Below are 25,177 nucleotides of genomic sequence, written 5' to 3' on the forward strand. Positions count from 1 at the left end.
CATCGGCAGGCTTCGCCGTGTAAAAATGGCGTAAAATCGGCGTAATTGTTTTACACAGCATAATAAATATGCCCCTAAGTGTAAGTTGTCTGGAATGTCTATGTTGTTGGTAAGAAAGGGGGTTAAATATATGACAAAGACCAATGAATTTAGCATGGCCTGAATGTAATGATAAATCATAAAATTGCTATAATACTTTTGCTCCACAAACAATGAGCTTTCTGGTTGCTGGGCTCATTAAACCTAGCAAACAAGATTTTAAATTCCATATTTTATAGTTAAGAAAAATGCACATTACTCTTATGCCTTAATTGTATAGCACCATGTTATGTAATGTGTTATAGGGTTAATTCGTTATTCACTCCAGTCCTTGCCCCATTGAAGCTTGCCCCATTGAAGCTTGCATTTACACAACCACACCAGGGTCAGTTAGCCTGCCTGTAAGGAGCATGGGAGATAAAAAAAAGAAGCACCAGGAAGAAAACCTTAAAAATCCTAACTATGCAGGTTGGGGGTTGTACAGGTATAGGACCCGTTATCCAGAATGCTCGGGACCAAGGGTATTCCGGATAAGGGGTCTTTCCGTAATTTGGATCTCCATACCTTAAGTCTACTAAAGAATCAATAAAACATTAATTAAACCCAATAGGCTTGTTTTGCCTCCAATAAGGGGTAATTATATCTTAGTTGGGATCAAGTACAAGGTTCTGTTTTATTATTACAGAGAAAAAGGAAATCCGTTTTAAAATTCTGAATTATTTGATTAACATGGAGTCTATGGGAGACAGGCTTTCCGTAATTCGGAGCTTTCTGGATAACGGGTTTCCGGATAAGGGATCCTATACCTGTACTAGAATGCACTAAGGAAACATATGCACCTGAAAGACCTGAGCAGACAGAGTGCCACTACTGCAACATCACTGGTGAGTTCAGGTCAGAAAAATAACTGTTCAATGGAGAGCAGTGTAGCAGAGTCTGCTTTTCCCCATAAGTACTAGTATATGCGCTAAAAAAAGTCTCTTTGGCGCTTCCATTTACAGCATATTATTATTTAAACAAAACTGTATTTTTTGCACAATACAAAAAGATGAGACTCATTAAAAGGGATTGTCATAATTTTTATGGTGTACTTTTTATTTCTAAAATACACTGTTTACATAGCACATAATGCACTCTACCATTTAAAATTTTATTCTTGAACCAACAAATGAATTTTTAGCTGTAATATTCGTGTGTAGGAGCCATCGCAGTGCATTGTGCCTGAGTCTGAGCTTTCAGAAGGAGCCAGCGCTACACATTGGAACTGCTATCAGATAACCTATTGTTTCTCCTACTCCTATGTGACTGGAGGAGTCCCAAGCCGGACTTTCTTACTATTAAGTGCTATTCTGATACATACTGGGAGCTGCTACCTTCCCATTGTTCTGCTGATCGGCTGCTGGGGGGGAAAGGGAGGGAGGTGATGTCACTCCAACTTGCAGCTCAGCAGTAAAGTTTGACTGAATTTATCAGAGAACAGGTCACATGGCTGTGGCACCCTGGGAAATGAAGAATATGGATAGCATCATGTGAAATTTTAAAATTAAATTACAAAAATTTAAAAAAAAAGGGGATTTCAATGCAGGATTCTGATGGAGAAGCTCTATTAACTGATGCGTTAAAAAAAAAAAAAATGTTTTCCCATTACAGTCATTTGTAAATGTAATTTCATGTCAAAAGTAGTGCTGGTTTTGTTTCTTTGTGTTCTCAGGCTCTGACTGAGTGCAGCAGAAATCAGTTCTCCTCCAGATCAGCTGGCTCCTGCAAAATCTTTTCAGGAGTCGGAATTAGAGGTTCAGAGATTGTAAACAGCCAGATACTGCTTCACAACACCTTAAATAATAACAATTCTTAGCAATGATTCAATCCACATTTTTTTTTTTGCAATTGCAATCAAAAGCATTTTGCTTTTGCCCCTTGCTATTCCCACCACTGCCTTTCCTCAAACCAGGAACTGGCTTCCCACAATGCTTGCACCCTTGTGTGATTCTCCTTCTCAGGTCAGTTAACCACAGAGCGTACACGTTATTGTAGGAATTGGACTTTTGGATGGAGGACAGTCCACTGCTGCTACATAGTTTTACTGGTTTTCTATTCAGGATTGGCTGTGTATAAAAGGGACTCATGTCAGAAATAAACAGTTTGCATCAAGTGCTGCATTATGTGTGGGTGCTATATAAATACATATAACATTTTTCACATTCTAAAATAATGGGCTATATGTTATACTCAAAGGTACCTGCCCAATGGGTTTAGCACAGCAGAAAGTTAAAGCAGACTTTGGCATTCTTTTCCGCAGGAGCATACGTGTGGGAGTTTTTAATTTTGACAAGTCTTATGTCAAAGAAAAAACTTGCTGCTCATATCAATATGCACAGGTATGGGCTGTATAACACTTAATAGCAACAAGGTTATATTCTATATATCATTTTCTATTCAGCCAGTCCTGCAACATATAGAGGAACTGTGTACTAATAATGTGATTGGGCGCCTCTGGTCCCTGGATGCTGTCAAACTTTATCAGCAGTGCTACAAAAGGCAATAGCTGGAAGTTGCCCATCCTTGCATAGAGGGATCTTGTTAGTCTTTTCTTCTTCCATCCGGCAAGTGTCTGGATATAACTAGGTGCATCTGTTCTTTTATTCTACAGGGCTGCTACACTTGTTTGTTTCTGTTAATTCATACGTTAAAGAACAAGCAAAAGGAAAAAACAAACACAAAAATGTGGGAAACTAAACTGGGCAAGACGATTATCAGGCAGAAAGTCTGTTTAAAGGCAAGCAGTCTAATTCCCCTGCAATGGGCACATATTTAATAAGACAACAGTGACATCTAGTGGCCCTGCTGAGCAAATGCATATGTAGCCTACACACACACATTCAATTTAAAGGCACTACTGATACTGCAAATACATAGGTAACATGAAACCCATGTGTGAAAATTTAAAATGCCTTTTTTTCATGCAGTTACAACTGACATTCAAACCATTTGGCTTGGTTGCATTAAGCACATCTATAGTATATTCTGAAATGGCAGCTTTATATGCAAATTAATCACCAGGCATCTTGTAAGACTCTTATGGCATTAAGATGGGTTCCATAGGCCTTCAGGGTATCTGTAAGAGATCCAATCCTTTTGGTTGCTAAAAAAGTGGACTTGTGTCTTTGACGGTCTATGCAGGAGGAACCTCAGAAAGTTATTAAAAATAACCTGTTCTTTCTGCTTCTTGTTTCAAGGTATTATCATCATTATGGTTTTCCTTTACTATAGGGCTTAGACCCATAAATGATCCTCATGGTTACTTTCCTCTACCTCTGCTTCCTGTGGAATAGAATGCTGGATCATTATCAGTCACAGTGATATTTTCCAATTTTGCCACAAATTCGGGGTTAAGTGAAAAAAGGCAGTGATTGACTGGCAGTAGAGCACCTAACTCCTTCCGGTACAGGTTCAGGTTAGGAAATTTAGAAACCCCAATTCTTGTTTAATTAACCCCTTTTCCATTAAATACAGGATACATATGGCTGAAATGCTGAGCCTGCACAATTTGGGCTACAGCATGTGTGGCTGTGCTTATTAATTTAAAGATCCAATCAGCAGTACAGCTGGACCTATCAAAAGCACAAGTGCATCAATGAAAGTCTGTCTATTTACTAACCTAATGCATGAACCCTGGTACATATGCACTGCTGGGGGCCCTATAGAATGGCCAGAAGTAAAATGTTTGAAAGAAAGAAAGAAAGCACAAGGCACACTTTATAATAAATAGGTGGAACTCCTAAACATATTTGATTTTTAAACTTCCAAATAATTTTTACATTGGCACATACATTATTAAAATACACTTTTGCTTTTGAAAATACAAATTTACAGTATTGTTAAAAACATGTCATTCTTTATGTCTCTTTTTAATCTTGGGTTCTGCAGCCAAAGTATCTGGTTCATTTTCATGGTGTCTTTTTGCCTTTTTGTGCTTGCTTTGGGATGACCCTGAGCCACTGCCAGGCAGTAAATGTTCCTGATGTTTTGCTTTATGCTTTTTTGCCTTTGGAGTTTCCTGAGAGATAACAAGGCCTTTGGTGAGAGATCCTTCGGATGAGATACAAGTGACAAGGTCACTGTCCGGGATCTGCTCCACAAAAGAGTGCTTGTGTTTTTTCTTAACCTTATCTGGGTCACCACCACTTGCTGTCATTTCTTCTGGTTCAACAGTGGCACTTTCTGAAAAACTTTCATCTTCTACTACTCCATTGAGAAAAGCAGAGGTACTATTAGAATTACTTATCTCCTTACTCTTCTTCTTGGATTTCTTTGGTTTAAAATTAACTGGTGATTCAGTAATATTGCCGTCTTCAAGGATTGTACTGTCCACACCTTTCTCAGCATCAGATTCACTATTTTGCCCAGGAACATTCCTGTGCTTCTTTTTCTTGCGTTCTTTATTTGAAATGTCTTCATGCAATTCTCCAGGACTCTCTAGATTTGGATCTGTGACTATAGAATGATCTCCTGTGCTCTCAGCTTCCTGTGTAAGCGACTCTTGCAATTTCTGTTTCTTGCGTTTTTTCTTTGCTTTTTCCTGAACATCACCATTTTCTTGGACGCTGGATTCCATATTTGAGCTTTCCAGGGCATCTGCATCTTTATCAGATGTTCCATCATCAGCTTGCTCAGCAGTTTCTTCACATGGGGTTTCGTAAGCTTTATCTTCCATTCTGTAGCAGCAAAACACAAAAATTAATATACATAATGTAGATAAACTCAGAATTAGAGACCTCCTGATGAAGGAGGCAAGATGTATCTGCCACCTAAAGTGTAGGATTTTTATTTTATGTCTTTATATTCTGGGTTTACACAAACAATTAAGGCAACGATTTGTACATATATTGTATAAAGTTATGTATAATTTCATGTAGTTTAACATGTATCACCAAAAAAGTAAAACATGGGAACAAAATTAAAAAGTAGAAAATCGAAGACTTAATTTAAATTTAACGTGTTGATAACAAATCTTATTTTTCCTTTCTTACATTTAATCTTTCTTATATTTAATCTGATTAGGAAAAATAAGATTTGTTGTCAACACGTTAAATTTAAATTAACTGTACTGAACCCATGCAAACCAAAATATTGAGTTTTAGACTATATTGGCAGAAACTTGTTTTGGCCTCACAGAAAAACAAAAAAACAAATCACCTTCTATCCAGCTTTCCACGTATACAAAATACACCGACAGCATCAGAATCTAAACGGAATACTTCAAACTCTATCTCGTCATCTATGTTAACACCAATACGCTGCCAATTTTCAATGGGCATCTTGGGAGGCTTGGGTATGGAAGCGTTGAAACAGCCATGTACCAAACAACCTATATGTGTGGGTGCAACTTTATTGACAATACCCTGAAACAAAATGAAAAACATACATTAGAGATAAAAACAGCAGAAACTGCATTAGAGATACATATGACGTTGCCAAACACTGCTATAGGATATAGTGATACCAGGGCCTCCACCACAAATCTTGGGTCCCAAGAAGAAAGAAAAAGTTCTGGCTTCCCCCACAACAATGGTGGTTCTGGACAAACAATCTGCATACAATATATGTAAGGCTAAGACAGGCTCATTGGCATGTACAGGCCAATATTCTAAGGTCAGTATATATGTAGAATGTTGTGTTTTCACAAAAAAAGTCTTTGTGCGCACCAGTTTGTTGTGTACACTGGACTCAAAAGCGCACAGCATTAAGGGGACATGCTGCAGGCTGTAAGGTTTTTTGGTTTTTTTTGCAAAGTGAAAGACTAATTCTTTGCAGCTTTCGAAAACATGTTGATTTAAACATTTCAATGGTTTTAAAGTTAATTAAAAACTTAATTGCTATTCAAAGCATACAGTATGTGTGACTGTTTACATTCTCTACACTCTTGGCTCTGACTTCTGAAACAATACAGCAAACCAGCTATCAAAAGACCTAGAAAAGAACTGACTCCTGTTACACTGTCTGTTCCACAAAACAGAAAGGAGCTAGGCAATGATTTCAATTTGCAAATAAATGTAAAACCACTTTAAATGTTTAATGAATGTATACTGTAAAGTTGCTTTGAATTATATTTTCTTTTGTAATAAACTTTTTTTGGTGGAGATCTCATTTGAACACGTGGCAGAGGTTTGAAGTAAGTAAATCTGTGTTCAAATATAGCCATGTCCTGGCCCCAGTTTATAGTGTAAAGAGGAACCAACACCCACTTTTCAGTGCCCAGATAGATGGAATATAAAGGGACAAAGGAGGGTATAAGGTTTAACTGTGATCAACATTGTTTGGGGTGTAAGAAAAAAAAAACCTATGACCTGCACTTGAGCATAACCTGCCCCAGCTGATGGACCTTTACTTTTAAGGGACACTGCCACTGAAGTCACCGACAGGAAGATTTCACTGGAATATGACAGCAAAGGTCATGTGCATGGGCTCAAGGTGGCAGGTCTGGCATTACCAAAAGCTAGACCCACACTTACTAGCAACCCTACTTTGTGACCCTAACCTGCTCAAACTGGGAAATAACCTCTGGGTTTTGTATATACGGGCCACATACACATCACTACCAAAGTCATATTCCCAACATACAGTTGTCAATTTGTCATGACTTTTCCCGTAACAGTCCTTTAAAACACTTAATTCCTAATTGCAATTTGCATCAGGAATTCACCAATCAGAGCTGCTGTTACAGCAGTCAAACACACTGCTGAATTCACACATATATCTAAATTAAAATGAAAAAATTTACTGACAAAAAATACAAAACTGCTGGGACTCTGTGTTAACCCCAGTTTAATATCTCAAAAATCTGCCCCAAAATGTATTTATTTTTATAGATGAGGCAAGCTATTTTTGGAGCAGGGACCCTCACATTTAAATAAGCAAATTACAAGTGTAGGTATTTGGTCACATTTGGTGGGAACCTTACATTAATATATCAACAAGATATATCAGCCAAACATCATAAAGCAGTGTGCACTATTTAGAATTTATACTGAGGTCAGAGAATTGAAAAATGTGCATATTATAGAATGCTCTCTAACTTAGTATAAAAACAGAAATCCATGGGGAGTGATTTTAAAGAAGAACTAAAGGTTAAATAAAGAAATAAGGCAGAAATGCTGTACATTATGTTTTGTGCTTCTGTACCAGCTCAAGGCACCCACAGCCCCCAAAGATGCCCCAGTAGCTCCCCATCTTCTTTTCTGCTGATTCACTGCACATGCTCTGTGCTGCTGTCACTAACTAAGCTTAGGGTCCCATTCACAATATACCGTATATATAATATATGTGTCACAATATAAAGCGGATTAGTAATTAATTTAGATTATTAGTACATGGGACCTCTATAATCAAAACAATTAGCGTCAGAATGTAATAATCAGCTTATTTGACAGGCCAGCCTCATTTCCTGCTTGTTAATTTGCCCTAAGCTTAGCTTCTCAACAGCTGCACAGAGCATACTGAGCATGTGACACTTAACAAAATTCAAGATGGGGGACCGGACCAATACTTACCACAAGTGTCTGTCCACATTTAGGGTTAAAGATGACAAAGTCTGCCTCTATATTTATATGAATGTGTCCTAGATCATCAAAGATATCACCCAGTTCTCCAACCAATTTTATACTGTCATAAGCAACTGGGACTCCTTTCAGCCTAAGATTAAACAGACAAAACTGCATTAAAGACAAAAAAAAAACACTAATAACACGGTCATACAATCAACAGAGTAAATGCTAATACAGGTATGGGACCTGTTATCCAGAATGCTTGGAACTGGGGTTTTCCGGAAAAGGGATCTTTCTGTAATTTGGATCTCCATACCTTAAACCTGCTAAAAACCACTTAAATATTGAATTAACCCAATAAGATTGTTTTGCCTCAAATAAGGATTAATAATATCTTAGTTAGGATCAAGTACAAGCTACTGTTTTATATTTACAGAGAAAAAGGAAATCATTTTCAAAAATTAGAATTATTCGCTTATAATGGAGTCTATGGGAGTTGGCCTTTCCGTAATTCGGAAGGGATCCCATACCTGTAATTCATGGATTAAAATAATAAATGCAATTTTCTCAATAATGCATTACTAGACAAAAGATCATACAAAAAAGCTTTTAAAGTACAGGTATGGGACCCGTTATCCTTAAACCTGTTATCAAGAAAGTTCCTAATTACGGAAAGGCCAACTCCCATAGACTCCATTTGAATCAAATAATTCACTTCTTAAAAAATGATTTCCTTTTTCTCTGTAATAATAAAACAGTACCTTGTATTTGATCCCAACTAAGATATAATTAATCCTTTAGCAGCCAAAACATTATTAATTGGTTTAATCACTGTTGAAATAATTTTTTAGTAGACTTAAGTTATGGAGATCAGAAATACGGAAAAACCCCAGGTTAACGGGTCCCATACCTGTTTTATGACGGAGTACAAAACTAACATGCACAGTTCTATGTAATGTACTAAACAACACACACTTATGTGTCAAGATTGGTACCAGGTCTAATATATCAGAACCACAGATACTTTTTATTAAGATTTTTATTAATATTAGCAGTGACATGCAAGTATAAAAGGAGTGGTAAAGTCTTACATTTTAGTTACTGTAAATAAAAAACTGAATGTTCAAATGTAGAATGTTCTATCTGCATAATATTTGTAGACATGGGGAAGTAACCACTGCACTATTACTACTAATTCTGGCGAATCGGTTGCAATTGTGGGAGGCACCAAGAACATTGCCCCCTTGCGACGGCAAAGAGGCTTGCATTCTGGGAAAAAAAAACATGCTGATTGCGCTCAAAATTGGCTTACTGCACTTGCAGCCATACATGTGTCCTATTGTACGTGCATTAAAGGAGAAGGGAAAGGTACAATCCCCTAACATTTGGCAGCCCCACCAGGGATTGTGTCTTGGTTTGCCTTTTGTGAAAATGATTTCTTTTAGGCCTCCTTCACATTGCAGACATTGGCATGAATTGCTCCAACTGGCTAAAAAGCTGACCCTGTTATGTTTATGACAACAAACTATCAGTTTTGCCCTGACACCCCCCCCCCTTCCCGGTTAGGATTTTATGTTCATTTGATTTCCATGTGACTAGCTGGCGTTTTGCAAATGTAAAAGCCTAAACCGATTTCACATTACTACATTCAATCACAGAAACTACACTTATACAACTTATATTGACAGTACCTAATATTTACATCTGGGCTACTCTATAAAGTGTAACGCGTGTCCTCAAGCATGTCATGAGCTGGGCTCTCCCCAGACATTAAGGGGCGTATTTATTATGCTGTGTAAAACTAATTTGCTGAAAAAAACAGAGTAAAAAGCTGTGTAAAATAAATGGAAAAGATCGCCATCTGAATGCCGGATATTACGCCATTATTTTCCATAAGTTCCGGTGGAATAAAAAACGCGTAAAACAATTACGCCGATTTTACGCCATTTTTACACGGCGAAGCCTGGGGATGTGTGCCGAATTTTCTTGCCGTTTATTACACAGCATAATAAATATGCTCCTAATAGTATTATTCATATAGCATGATCATTTACACTGATTTAAATTGTAAATGGATACAAATAAAAGACATAACAGTTATATATACAGTCACCAGAATAGACTCAGTTAGTACTGCATATTGATAGTAGACAATAAGGGGGAGGACAATGGTTACAAGAGCTGACACTCTAAAAGCATTGGTACTGAGGTCACTCACACCATGGGTCCCACTAGTTTCAGAGCATGACACACTAGGAAGCTTTGTACAGGTGAATGAAATGGCCCCACACAGAGGTTTGAGAACCAGGTGCAATAAAATAACGAGGCATGGGTATGAAACCAGGTGACACAGCCCAAGGCGCAATTCCTTACCCCTCATTGTACTTTAGCAGGTCGGTATTGAGCTGCTCCTGGATACCGCTCCGTTTCTTCTGCAGAAACTTGGGAGAAAGAGTTAAATGTCTCCTATGTGTCTCAACCACAAGGCACGAATAGCGGCTTCTAACTAACTCGCAGGCCTCAGAGAACGATGGAAGCGCAAGAGAAGGCAGAGCCCTAGCAGGGGCAGTAGCCTCCGGCACCGAGGAATCCGCTGCTGTCTCAGCTTCAGCCATGCCTCCAGTTCCACATGTCCCGCATGTAGGGGCAGTCGCGCAGAATACACGCAATGGGCGAACGCATATGACGTCATGTCACTGACGTCGCCAACCTAATGGAATTTGAGGTGCGAACCAAGCCTCGATTTCATTGAGCTATACGTAGTTATAGGTTTCCAAGCAGTTTTGGCTAATGTGAAAGCAAGTAAGTTGCCGATAGCGCCTATTATATAACATTAAAACTAGGCGTGGGTAGTGACCTTATAACGTAAAAATGTACACTTTGTTTTAAAGTTTGCGTGCGTGTGTCTAAATGATGTCTTGAAAATACGCTGAAAAGCTGATAATAAAACTGATAGCACAATGGTATTGTGTACATGGTAATTAGCGTTAGTGTAACACCAGGGATCCCCAACCTTTCTTACTCGTGAGCCACAGTCAGATGTAAAAAGACTTGGGGAGCAACACAAGCACCATAAAAGTTCATGGAGAAGCCAAATAAGGGCTAAGATTGGCTATTAGGGGCCTCTATGCACACTATCAGCTTACAGGGGGCTTTATTTGGTAGGAAATCTTGTTTTTATTCAACCAAAACTTGCCCCCAAGTCAGGAATTCAAAAATAACTCCCTGGTTTGGGGGCACTGAGAGCAACATCCAAGGGGTTGGGGAGCAACATGTTTTTGGTAATCACTGGTGTAAAAGGTTATTTAACCATAAAAAAAAAAACTAAAAAAAAAAAGTTGCAGGTTTGACCTGTTTCTGTGAAAATATATCAGCTAAAACCAGGAGTGATGTGGGACGTTGTGCCTCCCCTAGGCAGTCTTTACCCTGCTGCACCCCCTTACCCTGCCACCCAACTTTCATAAAGGGTTGGGGGGGCATTGCTAGTGCACAAGAGCTGACATTTCATCTTTTAAAGTTATTACTGCTGCTGGTAACCCACAGAGCACCGCCTGATTTATGCAAGCCTCATGGCAGTAATTCCCCTAAATAAAATGACTGATGTGTAGGGTTGACACCCTTTTTTCCCCATAATACCAGCCTTTGGGAGGGGGGCTATGATGTAAGAGGTAGACTGGACAGGGCGAGGGTAAACATGACTGGTAAATGGGCAGGCAAATTGGTGGAGCAGAGGTGGGCCTGTAACTATAAAGGCTGATTAGCAGCAAGAAGGTGAGGAAGGGGGATGATTCGCAGGGTATTACACATTTGCCAGCAATGTAAATTTGTTGTACTGGTGCCAGTCGTAGCTGTTGATTAGCCGGACTGGTAAAATACCAGCAGGTTGCAACTCTACTGGTGTGTAATGCTCAGTTCTCTGACACAAAAATTTTAACCTCAGACACCTAGAAATTGGAGTACATGCCGCACAGCGCTGCACAACTTTCCTGCCTGATGTGCCGCCGCCGCCAGAATTAACATCACTTCACATACACCAAAACACATCTGAAGCCGCTGAGCGCTCACTATGCATGAGCACATTGCTCTGCTGAAGTTTTTGAATGCACATACCTCAGAAACTGGAAAACTGAGGAAATAGCATATAGTGATGGGGGACTGGGGCAGGGAGCCCAGAACTTAGTAACTCCCAAGCAAATGGAGTTAACAAATATGCTGACAGATGCCATGGTTCTGTCACTTGGGTCAAACAATTACACAAACTGCAGTTTCTAATACACTTTAAAAGTCACTGAGATCAGGTGCCGACCAGTGCAGCAGCTTTATGTTATTTTAGAGCACTACCATGACCAATCAATGACAAGAATATGACATTTTCGAACATTACTTTTCAGGTTCAAAGGGAAGCAATTTTTTGAGATTTCGTTTTTTTTATTAATTAGCAGGAACATTGCAGTTGTAATCACTGACTTTTTGCAACCTACCTCTTTTGAAGAAAGTAACACACTGTTACAGCTATGTTCACGATAGTGGTATATACAGGGTTCCCTTGTGTCAGGGCTTGCAGGGCGGCGCTAGGGGCCAAAACACCCCCACACTATATGACATTCCTCCTGTGTGTGGTGTGAGAAGGGCCCTCCCAATACACCATGCCACCAAGTCAAATAGGTTTCTGCACCACTGATCCCATGGCTACTACTTTACATAGTTGGTATAATCTAAAACAGGTTGCTTTATATTGATGATCTTGCCTTCACCCCCAGAATATTTTCTGCGGGCAAACTACCGGTTTGGTCCTGCAAAAAATTGGACACATTTCACAAAAATTTTCAAACCTGCCCGATTTATTTCTTTGATCCTCTAGCCACTATACCACTTAGGTTGTGCATTTGTCTGAGAAAGCAAAAAAGTGATAGCATGCCCAAAAACAACATTGTAGTAAGTCTTCACTGATCATTAAGGCAGGCCAATTGCGCACAGGCTGACTCAGTTTCCTGAAAGCAGGCAATATGTACCTTTAGTTTGACATCTTCCAGAGCTTGGATTCTTTAAACTGGGAGTTTAGCAAATGTTCATCCATTAATTATATAAATATATACACCCTCTATGGTGGGTGCACACCTTCAGCTTCTTCCCTTATCCCAGCCCACAGTTTAAGCCTGGGTGGCTTGGGACTACCCTACAGCAGCCTCAACTGTCTGCCCCCCGCCTTCACTGTCCCCATTGCTCCCCAGAAGTTCCATGTCTACCTTCTAGCAGTTACACCACTGGATGCTAAACTGCACCATAGCAACCACCAGTATAGTTAACCATAATAATAATGTATTTAAATGTTACACAGGTCCTTAGTTATAAAACATTACACAGTCAGTAGTACTTTTACATTAACTAACAGTATGTGTAATGTCTGAAAATGTACACATATGTGGAAATGTGGATGTATTACCCAGTTGGTACTGAAGGTGGTGCTGCAGGGTAATGAAACTTTCCATTCCTGAAAGGAAACAATGAGATGGAGAAATGTAATCCAAGCAAGTTCTTACCAAAGTACAGGTTCCCACGATCTTAACGGATGTGGACAGTTTTTGAATCCGCTTGTGGTTCCTTTGGTTTTTCTGACGTTTGTGTTCTGATTAAATGATCTGTTAATTTTCTTGGGTTTTTTTTTGTTTTTTTTTGTCTCTGCTATAGATACGTTTAGTTTGCCAGAACACTGTAAACGAGAACATGGGCCCTGTACTGGAAGCCATAATATAGTTAAATGCAATCAGATTTAACTGTAAATGTGCCTAACTCTTCCAAGGAAACACTTATATTGACCAGGTAACCCCAAATTCTTAATACATATAATAATATTTTTTACTGCATAGTTTAAAATGAGCCAATGAAATTGAATAAAGTAGCTAGGGTTCCCTTGCAGAAGGCCTCTTTAGTTAGAAGCATAGAATGCCCACCATGTATCATATAGGCACCCAAAGTCCCTTATTTTTCACCCAGTTTCTTGTCTTTACCTTTAGGAAATTTTAGTTAGTCAGTTCGTTACACAATAGCAGTAGTTCAGTGTAAATTGAAGCTGGTGTACAGTGCTCCTGGAGTGAATAGAGGAGAGTGGGTGAGTCCTCCATTTCATTAGCCCACTTTAATTCTAGTGACTTTTAGACTGGTGTCTAACACAACACAAGGAAAAGCAAAAGTTTTTACTTTCCAAACAATCAGCAGTTTGATTTGAACAGTCTACAGCCAACAAGTTATGCATTAATGCAAAGATCTGATTGGTTGCTGCACTGGTGCAATTTACTACCTGAGTTTGTCCCACAATATAATTTGTAGCAGATCTCAGATGTTCAGTGAGCCGAAGATAGTTAGATGCTGGATGGTCTGCTAAAGCCTTCAGCAATGTGCTGGCACAGTATAAAAGGCATCTCTTATTTGCATGTGGCAGGATAGCCCCTAGTAGCTGTTAGTAGCCCTGCACCTGCAAACACTGCAAATGCTCTAAATGTATTACCTATTCTACGTGTGGGTACTCAGAGAACCATAGCCTGCTTCCACTTATTATAATGGCAGGAGTGCGCCTTCGTTTTACACAGGGAAATTGCATGTGCTGCTCTTTTAGCAACAGGTGTAGGCGCTGACCTTATCAATTCTTGAAGATTTGCTGCGTCCACAGCAAAAAATAATTTAGAAAGCACTCAGAGAGCAATTGACCTTGATCAAACTGAATGTTTTGCCACATTTTTATAACTGGAATGCCCTTTCTTGCTATATGTTGGCTGACATTAGGAATTCAGCTTCAGCGTGTCGCCAAAGAATTCTAAATATTTTAATTAATCCCAAATAACAGTGAATATTGGTATTTCCCCCATTCTACTTTGATTTGTAGCTTTTAGCAAAGCATATATAAAATCTAAATGAAATAGCTTTATAACTACTTAGGTAAAGTTATACATGCACTACTATACTAATTAAAATATTTAAAACATAATATAATTTAGATAAGATTTCTTATATATATAAGACCCGTTATCCAGAAAGTTCTGAATTACAGAAAGGCCATCTCCCATAGACTCTATTATAAGCAAATAATTCTAATTTTTAAAAATGATTGCCTTTTTCTCTGTAATAATAAAACAGTACCTTGTACTTGATCCCAACTAAGATATAATTAATCCTTATTGGAGGCAAAACACTCCTATTGGGTTTATTCAATATTTAAATGATTTTTGGCAGACTTAAGTTATGGAGATCAAAATTAGGGAAAGATCCCTTATCCGGAAAACCCCAGGTCCCGAGCATTCTGGATAACAGGTCCCTTACCTGTACTGCTAATATGATTCTTTTTGCAACATCGCCACCTGCTGCCAGTTTCCATCTATAATACAGTTGGGAAACCTATCAGATGAAAGAATGTTTTGTTGTTGCTTTGTTTGGGAAAGATTACTTACCATCCTACCCTGAACTGTGTCATTAATAAATAAAGACTTAAATGTCCTTGGCCCAGTAAAGACACCTTGCATGTATAGACCCATGTCCCCAAGCCCTTATGCACCCATTTACCACCTTATTATACGTAATTAATAAGCCTTAGCAATATCTATCACATTGGCTGAGTTTTGTTTTAAACCAATTTACTACTTATCTATTCAATAGATCTATTCAGTTTGACATGAGTGGTCCTTTATGAAGCCATGTTGGCTTGGTTATCACTTGATGTAATGTGATGGTTGCTCCCAAGGCAATATGAGTAAACATGAACATCCTGTAAAGTACATTATAGTAACCAAGTTGTTAAGTGTGATATTTTAGCCATCAAAAGGTCCAAGCGAGTTTCTGATGCCTACCAAAATAAGCATCTGTAGGCAGTATTGAGCCTTTTAAAGAAAAGCTGCCATTACTTAAAGGGATTCTGTCATGATTTTTATGGTATACTTTTTATTTCTAAATTTCACTGTTTACATTGCAAATAATTCACTCTTCCATTGAAAATGTTATTCTTGAACTAACAAATGTTGGGTTTTTTTTTTAGTTGTAATATTGGGTGTGTAGGAGCCATCTTAGTGCATTGTGCCTGAGTCTGAGCTTTCAGAAGGAGCCAGCGCTACACATTAGAACTGCTTTCAGGTAACCTATTGTTTCTCCTACTCACTTTTACTAGAGGAGTCATGAGCTGAACTTGGATTTTTACTGTTGAGTGCTTTTCTGATATCTACAACTTTTAGCAATACAGGTGTCAGGGAGCTGCTATCTTGCTACCTTCCCATTGTTCTGCTGATCGGCTGCTGGGGGGGGGGTTGATATCACTCCAATCTATAGCACAGCAGTAAAGGTGCCCATACACCTTCAGATCCGCTCGCTTGGCGATGTCGCTAAACGAGCGGATCTTCTCCTAATATCCCCCACCTACGGGGAGAATCCAGGCTAATTATAACGACGGTTAAGGAAAAGTCGTTCCAGGGACCACATCAACAAGCCGGTGCGGTCCCCGATCCAACTAGATTTTTTAACCTGCCCGATCGAGATCTAGCTGATTTTAGGCCAGATATCGGTTGGGCAGGCCCATTGGTAGTGCCCATACACGGGCCGATTAGCTGCCGAATCGATCTAAGGGACCACTATCGGCAGCTAGAATCGGCCCGTGTATGGGGACCTTAAAGAGTAACTGAAATTTATCAAAACACAAGTTGTATGGCTGTGGCACAATGGGAAATTAAGAATTTGGCTAGCCCCATGTAAAATTTCAAAATTAAATATAAAAAAATGGACTTCAATGCAAGATTCTGTTAAAAAAAATGTCAGTATTCCTTAAGGCATACAGATTCCAAATGCATAGGTGAATTGTATTTAGTACTCCTCTTCTTACTGAGCAAAGCTTCACAACATTGGGAACTATTGATGGTTGTTCCAAAATAAAGACCACTAAGCACATTTACAGGGGTATCAGTCATGCACAAGGTTAACTACCAAACAGCTAAAAAATCTCAAAACTTCTGTTTTGAGATAAACATGTTTTAAAGACACTTATGAGGTGCAACGGTTCTAGACAAGGAAGTAGATGGTTCCTGAATTTATGTAAATTACTTAAAGGGGAAACTGGGAGTCTAATCTTAAACAGCAGTTTTGTATTGGGGAGACCAATAACTGTCTGGTTTTCATATCATCGTTTTCTTTTAAGTTAAAATAATGAATAAGTCCTATGCTATAATGCTGGAGAAGCAATCCTTTATTATGCATTTAATATGATTATATGAAGGTCCATAAAAAGACATAGTCATTCTTCTGTTCCTGTTCAAGAAAGAAGTAGATATTTTCATTGGCAAGGGCAGTATATAGATGAGGTGATCAGTATAGATCATATATATATATTACATTTCCTACATATAAGGAGAAATCAATATATTAATCCATTTGATAGCCCCACTAAGCAGTTCCCAAAGGAGCAGAAGGTGATCTAAAGAAGACATGCCATCATGTTCTGTACTTTTTTTGCAAAATGAACACATTTATTAAATTGAGTAATAGATCCTCAATCCAACATAAATTTCAATAACAGATCTTTTTTAGTATGAACTTAAGAACACTAAGAAAAGGACATATGAAGAAGAAGCAATATGCTGTTGTATATGGTGACATCACTTCGAGTGAAGTCACATGAAAACGCTCAGTAAAATCCCCAAAGTAATTGTTTCAAATTCCCTACCAGAAATGATACACATTCAGCCTGTGGTTTGGGATAACTACTTTGAATTCCCCTAAATTCTTTGCCATTTAAAATGAACATTAAATTATTTCCTCGATTACAGGAAGGCGAAAGGAATGGCGTTTATTATTAAAGCTAGGTGAAATCCAGTGCGCTAATGAATGCGGCTTAGTTTATAGTATAGTAGTAGCTTTGTTCAGTCTTCATCCCACAGATCGCATATTTCTCTGAGGGAATAAGGAAAATAAATGCAGTGTTTTGTTTTCATTACTAGTACGTTCCAGGAAGAATGAGTAGCTCCTTTATTTTTATTCGTGTACAAATCAACTTCTTCGTTTTTGCTTTTTTAGCACACACATTGCTTAACTGGAAAGGGATGTGCTTTATCTTTAACTGGAACCCCTTGGTCAAATATGCCCATTGCCTTCCAGCAATTGGTAGGTTGCCCCACTCTGTGTGTCAGCAGCTCTTTAAACAGATGTGAGGGGTAGAACTGTAAGCAGTACAAGCACTTTTTAGTTTGGGCCTTTAGTTCATTTTGAAGCAGTTTTTAGGGTGTAATAGTGCTGTACAAAATGGAGGGCCTAGGGATATAAAATAAAGAATAAGGCTGAAACAAACCTGTTATCAAAATATGCAATGGACAATTAATCTATAAATGTGGCATATGTTATATATGTCCCTTAAAGGTAGTTGCTGACAGACTTCCTTGAGAGTTGTCCTTTCTTTGTTTTAAAGATGGGGTTAGGAAGCTTTTGTTTTTCCATTATGTGCACCCCACCCGCTTCTAGTGGTGTACAAGGGGCCCGCCATGGTGAGTGACTATAGCTGAGGAAGTAAAGTAACAAAGTACAAAGACAATCATCATTTTGGTGGATAATGAGAACTAGGACACATGCCCACATGCATTTTATGATTGTGAGCAGAGTGGGCATTTTGTGGTGTCTAGAGCAGTGATCCCCAGCCAGTTGCTCACCATCCTCTTTGATGTTGCTCCCAGGTGCCTTAAAGTAGATGCCAATTTCTACATTTCTAGCTTGGAGACAAGTTATGTAAGCACAGAGACACAGTTTTACCCCAAGCAGAGCCTCCTGCAGACTAGCAGTCCACATAGGGCTACCAAATAGCCAATCACAGTCATTATTTGGCATACCCAAATAACTTTTCATGCTTGTGTGGCTCACCAATATTTACATCTGAGTGTGGTTCATGAGTAAAAAAGGTTGGGGATCCCTGTTTAAAGAAAAAGAGATTACATAATATATAGAAGGTAACCCCCATTAAGTGTGTTCATACACATGGTCCTTGAATTACTCAGATTATTCAACTGAAAAATGCCTAGCTGCACTTGGGCCAGATGTACATCAGCCAAAACCCTTTTTCAAACAGATGTGATATTCTAATGCAGACTATGGGGAAAGCCTCTGCCAAGAAATATCTGTGTACAAAATATACCAAGCTTTCATGGTTTGCTATCTGTTTAAGGGAAAATAGTCCTTCTTTTAATGTGTCTTTTTTAAAAGACTTTTCAAAGGAGTAATGAATAGTTCATGGCATTTTATGGTTTTGGTAATGGTATTGTAGCAATAAATAATATTAATTTATGAAAAAATTATGATGAAGAAAAGGCCATTGACTCCAATGCAAATGCTGAAATGTTTGGCATATGGTTTCACTCATAATTACTCCTAAACCCTATAGTCCATTTACATGCTGAGTGAAATGACTGATATAACAGAAATAGAAACTTCATAAAATATACTGCAATATGTATACAGCACATGTAATATAAGTCAGCAGTGATAGGGCAGTTTTTACTACAAGAACTAATACCATGTGGGAATATCGTGTACACAGAACATCTGCTTATACATTTATACAGCAAACCAGCAACAATTGATTCCCTACAGGCAACTATAATAATGCTTTCATGTATGTATGACCATTCTGGTGTGGATCTGACAGTATCTTTGGAAAGTTCTCAGTGGACACATATAGCAGCTACTTCTTGTGGCTACTAAAATAGACAATGCTGATCTTTCACTGATAATTGTTTCTACATGTGTTTTAGTGGAGGCAATTTTCAGTATTGTCTATGGCAGGGTATTTTCTGACATTTAGGGCTCTGGCACACAGGGAGATTAGTCGCCCACGACAAATCTCCTGTGTCTCGGGCGACTAATCTCCCCGGATTGCCATCCCACCGGCGAAAATGTAAATCGCCAGTGGGATGGCATACGCGGCAGCGCGATTTCAGTGAAATCGCGCAATAATATATATTTCCTTAAGCTTATCTAAGTTAATGACAAGAAGATAAACCCTACTTGCAAATATTTTTGCTTTCATTTCAAATAACGCAGAGACAATATAGAAAGAATGTGACAATAAACCTAAACTAAACAAGAAAAACAAAACTATAAAATGGCAAAGTGTGTTTTAAAACAGGGTTAAGAAAGGTGGAACACAAAAAAAAGAAGAACACTATCACGGTTAAAATGAGATTTTATAGGCAGTATTAAAGTATCTCAAGCAGAAAAAAAGCCATATTAACAGTTCTGAAGAAACGTGCGGGCGGAGTGTCCAGCTGGGCACCTCCTCAGCTCTATATCCCCTTTGTCTTTGAAATGGTAACACGTAAAGTGTTTAATGTTAAGGCTAATTTATAGCGATTCAGATTCTGGATAATGTCTAAGTGTAAAAGCATGAACAGTGGTAAGCCAACGCGAAAGGCTATTGTTGGATGTTTTGAACAAACAATATGAATTGTTTAAAATAAGAGAAAAGTGAAAATGAGGGGAACTCATACGGTCTCGCATAATAGAATCTGCAGCACAATTCTTGGCAAAGTGGCCGAGTACAGACAGCGTTTCTCTCCTACAGAGGCGCCTGTTGTACTCTGGGTAAAATGGAAACATTCTTTCTAAATGTGAAGGAAAATATCACTGAAGGAAACTAAATGTGAAAATATCTTAAATGGTCTCATAAATATGCAGCTTTAATTAAGGCATTAGGAGCCTCTACATTTATATTATAAACAATATATGTGTGTATGTGTTTAGGGTTTAAAAGGGGACATGGCCCACACAACTTAATGTGAAATGGCTCAGACTGATCTGACGATTTCTGCAGTTTACAGCAATATTTATTTGCTTTTCATTTTCATGATATTAGATGTTTTTATATTGCCAATATCCTAAATACGTACAGGAACACCCTCTGCTGTAGCTAAGAATCAGTTTTCGTAGGTCTAATAACAGCACGCAAATCTGTGTTTTGTTGTTGGCAAAGGCACGGGCTCTTTTAACCAGAATGCTTGGATTCAGTGTTGGATTGGGACCCCAGGGGCCCACCAGAAAGCCTTATACCATAGGCCCCCTCTCCAAACTATTTTTCCTCCTTTCCTCACCCAACCTCTTTATTCTCCTAGTCTCTTTTATTTACTGTACATGCTAGCATCTATTCTTCCATCTATTTCTCCTCTTCATTTCCATTTGGAAATAGGTAATGACCATATAGCAGGCCATTTGGTAAAGGGCAGGAAGGCCCACTGACACCTGGGCCCACCGGGAGATTTCCTGGTATCCTGGTGGGCCAGTCCGGCACTGAGTATTTCAGTAGAGGAGCATAACAAGCGGGTCGGTTGGTATCTAGAGATAAGTTCAGAGATGTAGGGTGGGGCAAAGTTATTAACTGCTTTGAATGTAATAGTCATGAGTTTGAATTTTATCCTGGATGGTAGGGGAAGCCAGGGGAGAGCTTAGTCTCTAATTGCATCTATTGAATAGAGATGTATACTCCTGTACTTTAGCTTGCTGGGTAACCACTACAATGTGTTTTAAAGTGCATTAGTAACAATTCATGAAAAGTAATGTCTGTTTCTAGATGTCAAACCTAACAGCCAGAAACATTGTCTTCAAAGTACAGTGGAGGCAAAGCGTTACGGTAAGGGGCAGCAAATACTTTCTAACTAGAGAGACTTGTATCAAATAGCAATGTAGCAGCCATTACAAAGGGAAGAACAAACTGCTCGAGCGCCTAGTCTACAACCAACTGACGCTATTACTCCCTGACAATAACCTCCTGGATCCCTTACAATCTGGTTTTAGACAACAACACTCCACCGAAACTGCTCTAACCCGACTAACAAATGACCTCCTATCGGCTAAAGCCAAAAAACACTACTCGCTACTAATACTTCTCGATCTCTCTGCTGCTTTTGACACTGTGGATCACCCTCTTCTCCTCCAGTCTCTCCGCCCTCTCGGCCTTTGTGACACTGCCTTATCCTGGTTTTCATCTTATCTCTCAGATCGATCATTCAGTGTCTCTTACAATGGGGAATCGTCTCCTCCCTTGCCTTACTGTCGGGATTCCTCAAGGCTCTGTCCTGGGCCCCTTACTATTTTCTCTCTATACCTCCTCACTTGGCAAATGAATCAATTCTTTCAGCTTTCAGTACCACCTCTATGCTGACGATACTCAGATCTATCTTTCCTCTCCTGATTTCAACCCAGAGCTTCTAACTCGCGTCTCTTCCTGCCTGTCCGTTATCTCCACTTGGATGTCCCAGCGTTACCTTAAATTAAACCTCTCTGTATTGGTTCTCTTTCCCCCCATCCAACGCCCACATTGTTCCAGAGGTATCTATAACGGTTAACAATTCTACCATCACCCCACCTTCCCAGGCCCGGTGCCTTGGGGTTGTCTTTGATTCTGCCCTGTCCTTCACTCCTCATATCCAATCACTTACCACATCATGTCACTTTCACCTAAGAAATATTTCCAAAATACGATCATTTATCACCCAAGATGCTGCCAAAATTCTTATTCACTCTCTTATAATATCTCACCTGGACTACTGTAACTCCCTGTTAATTGGCCTTCCCCTCCAAAGACTGTCCCCACTCCAGTCCATAATGAATACTGCTGCCAGGCTCATACACCTACAACAGCTCCTCCTCTGCTGTGCCACTCTGCCAATCCCTGCACTGGCTTCCCCTACCATCCAGGATAAAATTCAAACTAATGACTCTCACATTCAAAGCAGTTCATAACTGTCAGGACCTGCCTGTACCAGAACTCTGGACTCTATGTTAGGCAGGTTCTGCATTACCTCACTGAGCCACTGGAGACTTTGGGCATCCAGCCTGTACATTCTGTTAACCCCTCTTCTTTGCTTCTGTGTTTATGTTCTCCTCCCTTAATTAGCCCAGGTGGTTCCAATCGGTCAATTAACGGACCTTATAAGCCTGTCACAAGCAGCCCCTGGTTGCTTGATCATTAAGCCCTTTACGTTCCTGTGACCTTACCTGCTTGTTCCAGTTCCTGTTCCTGCCTGACTCCTGCCCGCATACCTGCCTGATTCCGTTACCTTACCCTGTTCTACGACTTCTGTTCCTTACCTCTGTTTGATCTCCCGGTTTTGACCTCAGCCTGATTATTGGACTCTCCCTGCCTTCAGCCTGCCTTTGACCACTGCCCGTTATTCCGGACCCTCCTTGTTTGCTGCCAGTCCTGACCCTCTGCCTGTTTTACGGATTGTTTCGTCTTCTGCCTGCCTCTGACCACTGGCCTGTTGTAAGGACTTCCATATTGTTATTACTCTATTTTCATTAATAAATCATGTTTCAGCAACATAAATTGTTTCCTGGCTATCCACAAGTGAAGTACCCCCTGTACCCATATTACACGGCATATAAGCTCCTACCTGCCAGCCACCCACCTGTGGCTGCGCCTGACAGAATGATCAAGCCACATAAAGAGGAGCCTGCTGGTAACAACTCTGCGGTTCAAAGTAATGCTGAACTACAACTCTCTGCAGAATGGCTTTCCTCCATTAAGAGGTATGAGGGGGAGAAAGACTCATTCAATTATTTGCTTGATTTATGTAAAAAGTTTTCTACAGTGCCATTTTTCAAAGAAGCTCCTGATAATATGAAGAGCAAGTTAATTATTCTATTCCTTTTGGGCGGTGAGGCCGCAGAGTGGGCTGAAACCTGCATTGACGAAGAAGCACATTTTTTAGAAGATCCCTGTTCTTTTCTTTCATTTTTAAAAGCAACATTTACAGGAGATCTATGGCCAGTTTCAAATGTATTTTCCTCCACCTCAAATCCTTCTGCTGCTGTACTACCCAAAACTTTCCAACTCACTCCTCCGGTTCCAAGGTACTCACCCAGGCCCAAAGACTGCACACCTGCTTCAACTTCTTTCAGCGAGTTTTCTGAGGTAGAAGAGTTTTCTGAAGATTCACCTGATGAGGAAGATTGGCAAGATATTTTTGACGACAAAGAATGGGAAGATTTGGACTCAGATGAGGAAGAAATACCTACGGCATTTACCACTAGGTTTAAAGGCCGGTCTATCTCCAAGAACTCTCCTATTCCTCTGTCTGTTTCTTTTCCTGCTGTATCAGCCCCTCAAGATCTCAGGCCTGAACCTCAATTTGTTTGTTTTTCTAATATAACCAAGGCACCTCTGCTGGCTCCAGCCTCTGTGCCAGTGCTTCAGACTCCTGCTCCAGCCTCTGTGCCAGCGCTTCAGACTCCTGCTCCAGCCTCTGTGCCAGCGCTTCAGTCTCCTGCTCCAGCCTCTGTGCCAGCGCTTCAGTCTCCTGCTCCAGCCTCTGTGCCAGCGCTTCAGACTCCTGCTCCAGCCTCTGTGCCAGCGCTTCAGACTCCTGCTCCAGCCTCTGTGCCAGCGCTTCAGTCTCCTGTTCCAGCCTCTGTGCCAGCGCTTCAGTCTCCTGCTCCAGCCTCTGTGCCAGCGCTTCAGTCTCCTGTTCCAGCCTCTGTGCTAGCGCTTCAGACTCCTGCTCCAGCCTCTGTGCCAGTACTTCAGTCTCCTGCTCCAGCCTCTGTGCCAGCACCCAGACAGCGGCCTTGTCCTGCCTCAGCTCCTGTGCCTGAACTGCAACCCTCCGCTCCTGTGCCTGAACTGCAACCCTCCGCTCCTGTGCCTGAACTGCAACCCTCCGCTCCTGTGCCTGAACTGCAACCCTCCGCTCCTGTGCCTGAACTGCAACCCTCCGCTCCTGTGCCTGAACTGCAACCCTCCGCTCCTGTGCCTGAACTGCAACCCTCCGCTCCTGTGCCTGAACTGCAACCCTCCGCTCCTGTGCCTGAACTGCAACCCTCCGCTCCTGTGCCTGAACTGCAACCCTCCGCTCCTGTGCCTGAACTGCAACCCTCCGCTCCTGCCTCGGTGCCAGCGGTTGTGCCTGCTCCTGCCTCGGTGCCAGCGGTTGTGCCTGCTCCTGCCTCGGTGCCAGCGGTTGTGCCTGCTCCTGCCTCGGTGCCAGCGGTTGTGCCTGCTCCTGCCTCGGTGCCAGCGGTTGTGCCTGCTCCTGCCTCGGTGCCAGCGGTTGTGCCTGCTCCTGCCTCGGTGCCAGCGGTTGTGCCTGCTCCTGCCTCGGTGCCAGCGGTTGTGCCTGCTCCTGCCTCGGTGCCAGCGGTTGTGCCTGCTCCTGCCTCGGTGCCAGCGGTTGTGCCTGCTCCTGCCTCGGTGCCAGCGGTCGTGCCTGCTCCTGCCTCGGTGCCAATACTTCTGCCACCAGCATCTGAGGACAAAACTGCTTCAGGACCTGCCTTCCCTGCTACTGGATCTGGTAGTTCTGGTGTCCCAGACTCTGCCAGTTCTGTTGCAGTGTTTGGTGGTCTTGTTGTTTCTCTGGGCATCTCTCTTCCACCTGTAATGGGTGTTTGCCTGGTGACGACTCCGCTGTGGCTCCTGACCCTGGCGACGACTCCGCTGTGGCTCCTGACCCTGGCGACGACTCCGCTGTGGCTCCTGACCCTGGCGACGACTCCGCTGTGGCTCCTGACCCTGGCGACGACTCCGCTGTGGCTCCTGACCCTGGCGACGACTCCGCTGTGGCTCCTGACCCTGGCGACGACTCCGC

The 25,177-nt window shown here is 40.8% G+C and overlaps 1 protein-coding gene across 1 annotated transcript; it reads right to left on the reverse strand.

Moving 5' to 3' along the window:
• Nucleotides 1-2,294: 2,294 nt before the first annotated feature.
• twistnb (TWIST neighbor) lies at nt 2,295-10,277 on the reverse strand. Its single transcript, XM_002933290.5, has 4 exons — nt 9,957-10,277; nt 7,590-7,731; nt 5,236-5,441; nt 2,295-4,754 (listed from the first exon to the last, which is right to left on the reverse strand). Exons 1-4 carry the CDS (start codon nt 10,196-10,198, stop codon nt 3,929-3,931), a joined length of 1,416 nt encoding a protein of 471 aa, XP_002933336.2. The 5' UTR covers nt 10,199-10,277; the 3' UTR covers nt 2,295-3,928.
• Nucleotides 10,278-25,177: the final 14,900 nt, after the last annotated feature.

Source organism: Xenopus tropicalis, chromosome 6 (genome assembly GCF_000004195.4).
Source record: "Xenopus tropicalis strain Nigerian chromosome 6, UCB_Xtro_10.0, whole genome shotgun sequence".
Classification (NCBI taxonomy): domain Eukaryota; kingdom Metazoa; phylum Chordata; class Amphibia; order Anura; family Pipidae; genus Xenopus; species Xenopus tropicalis.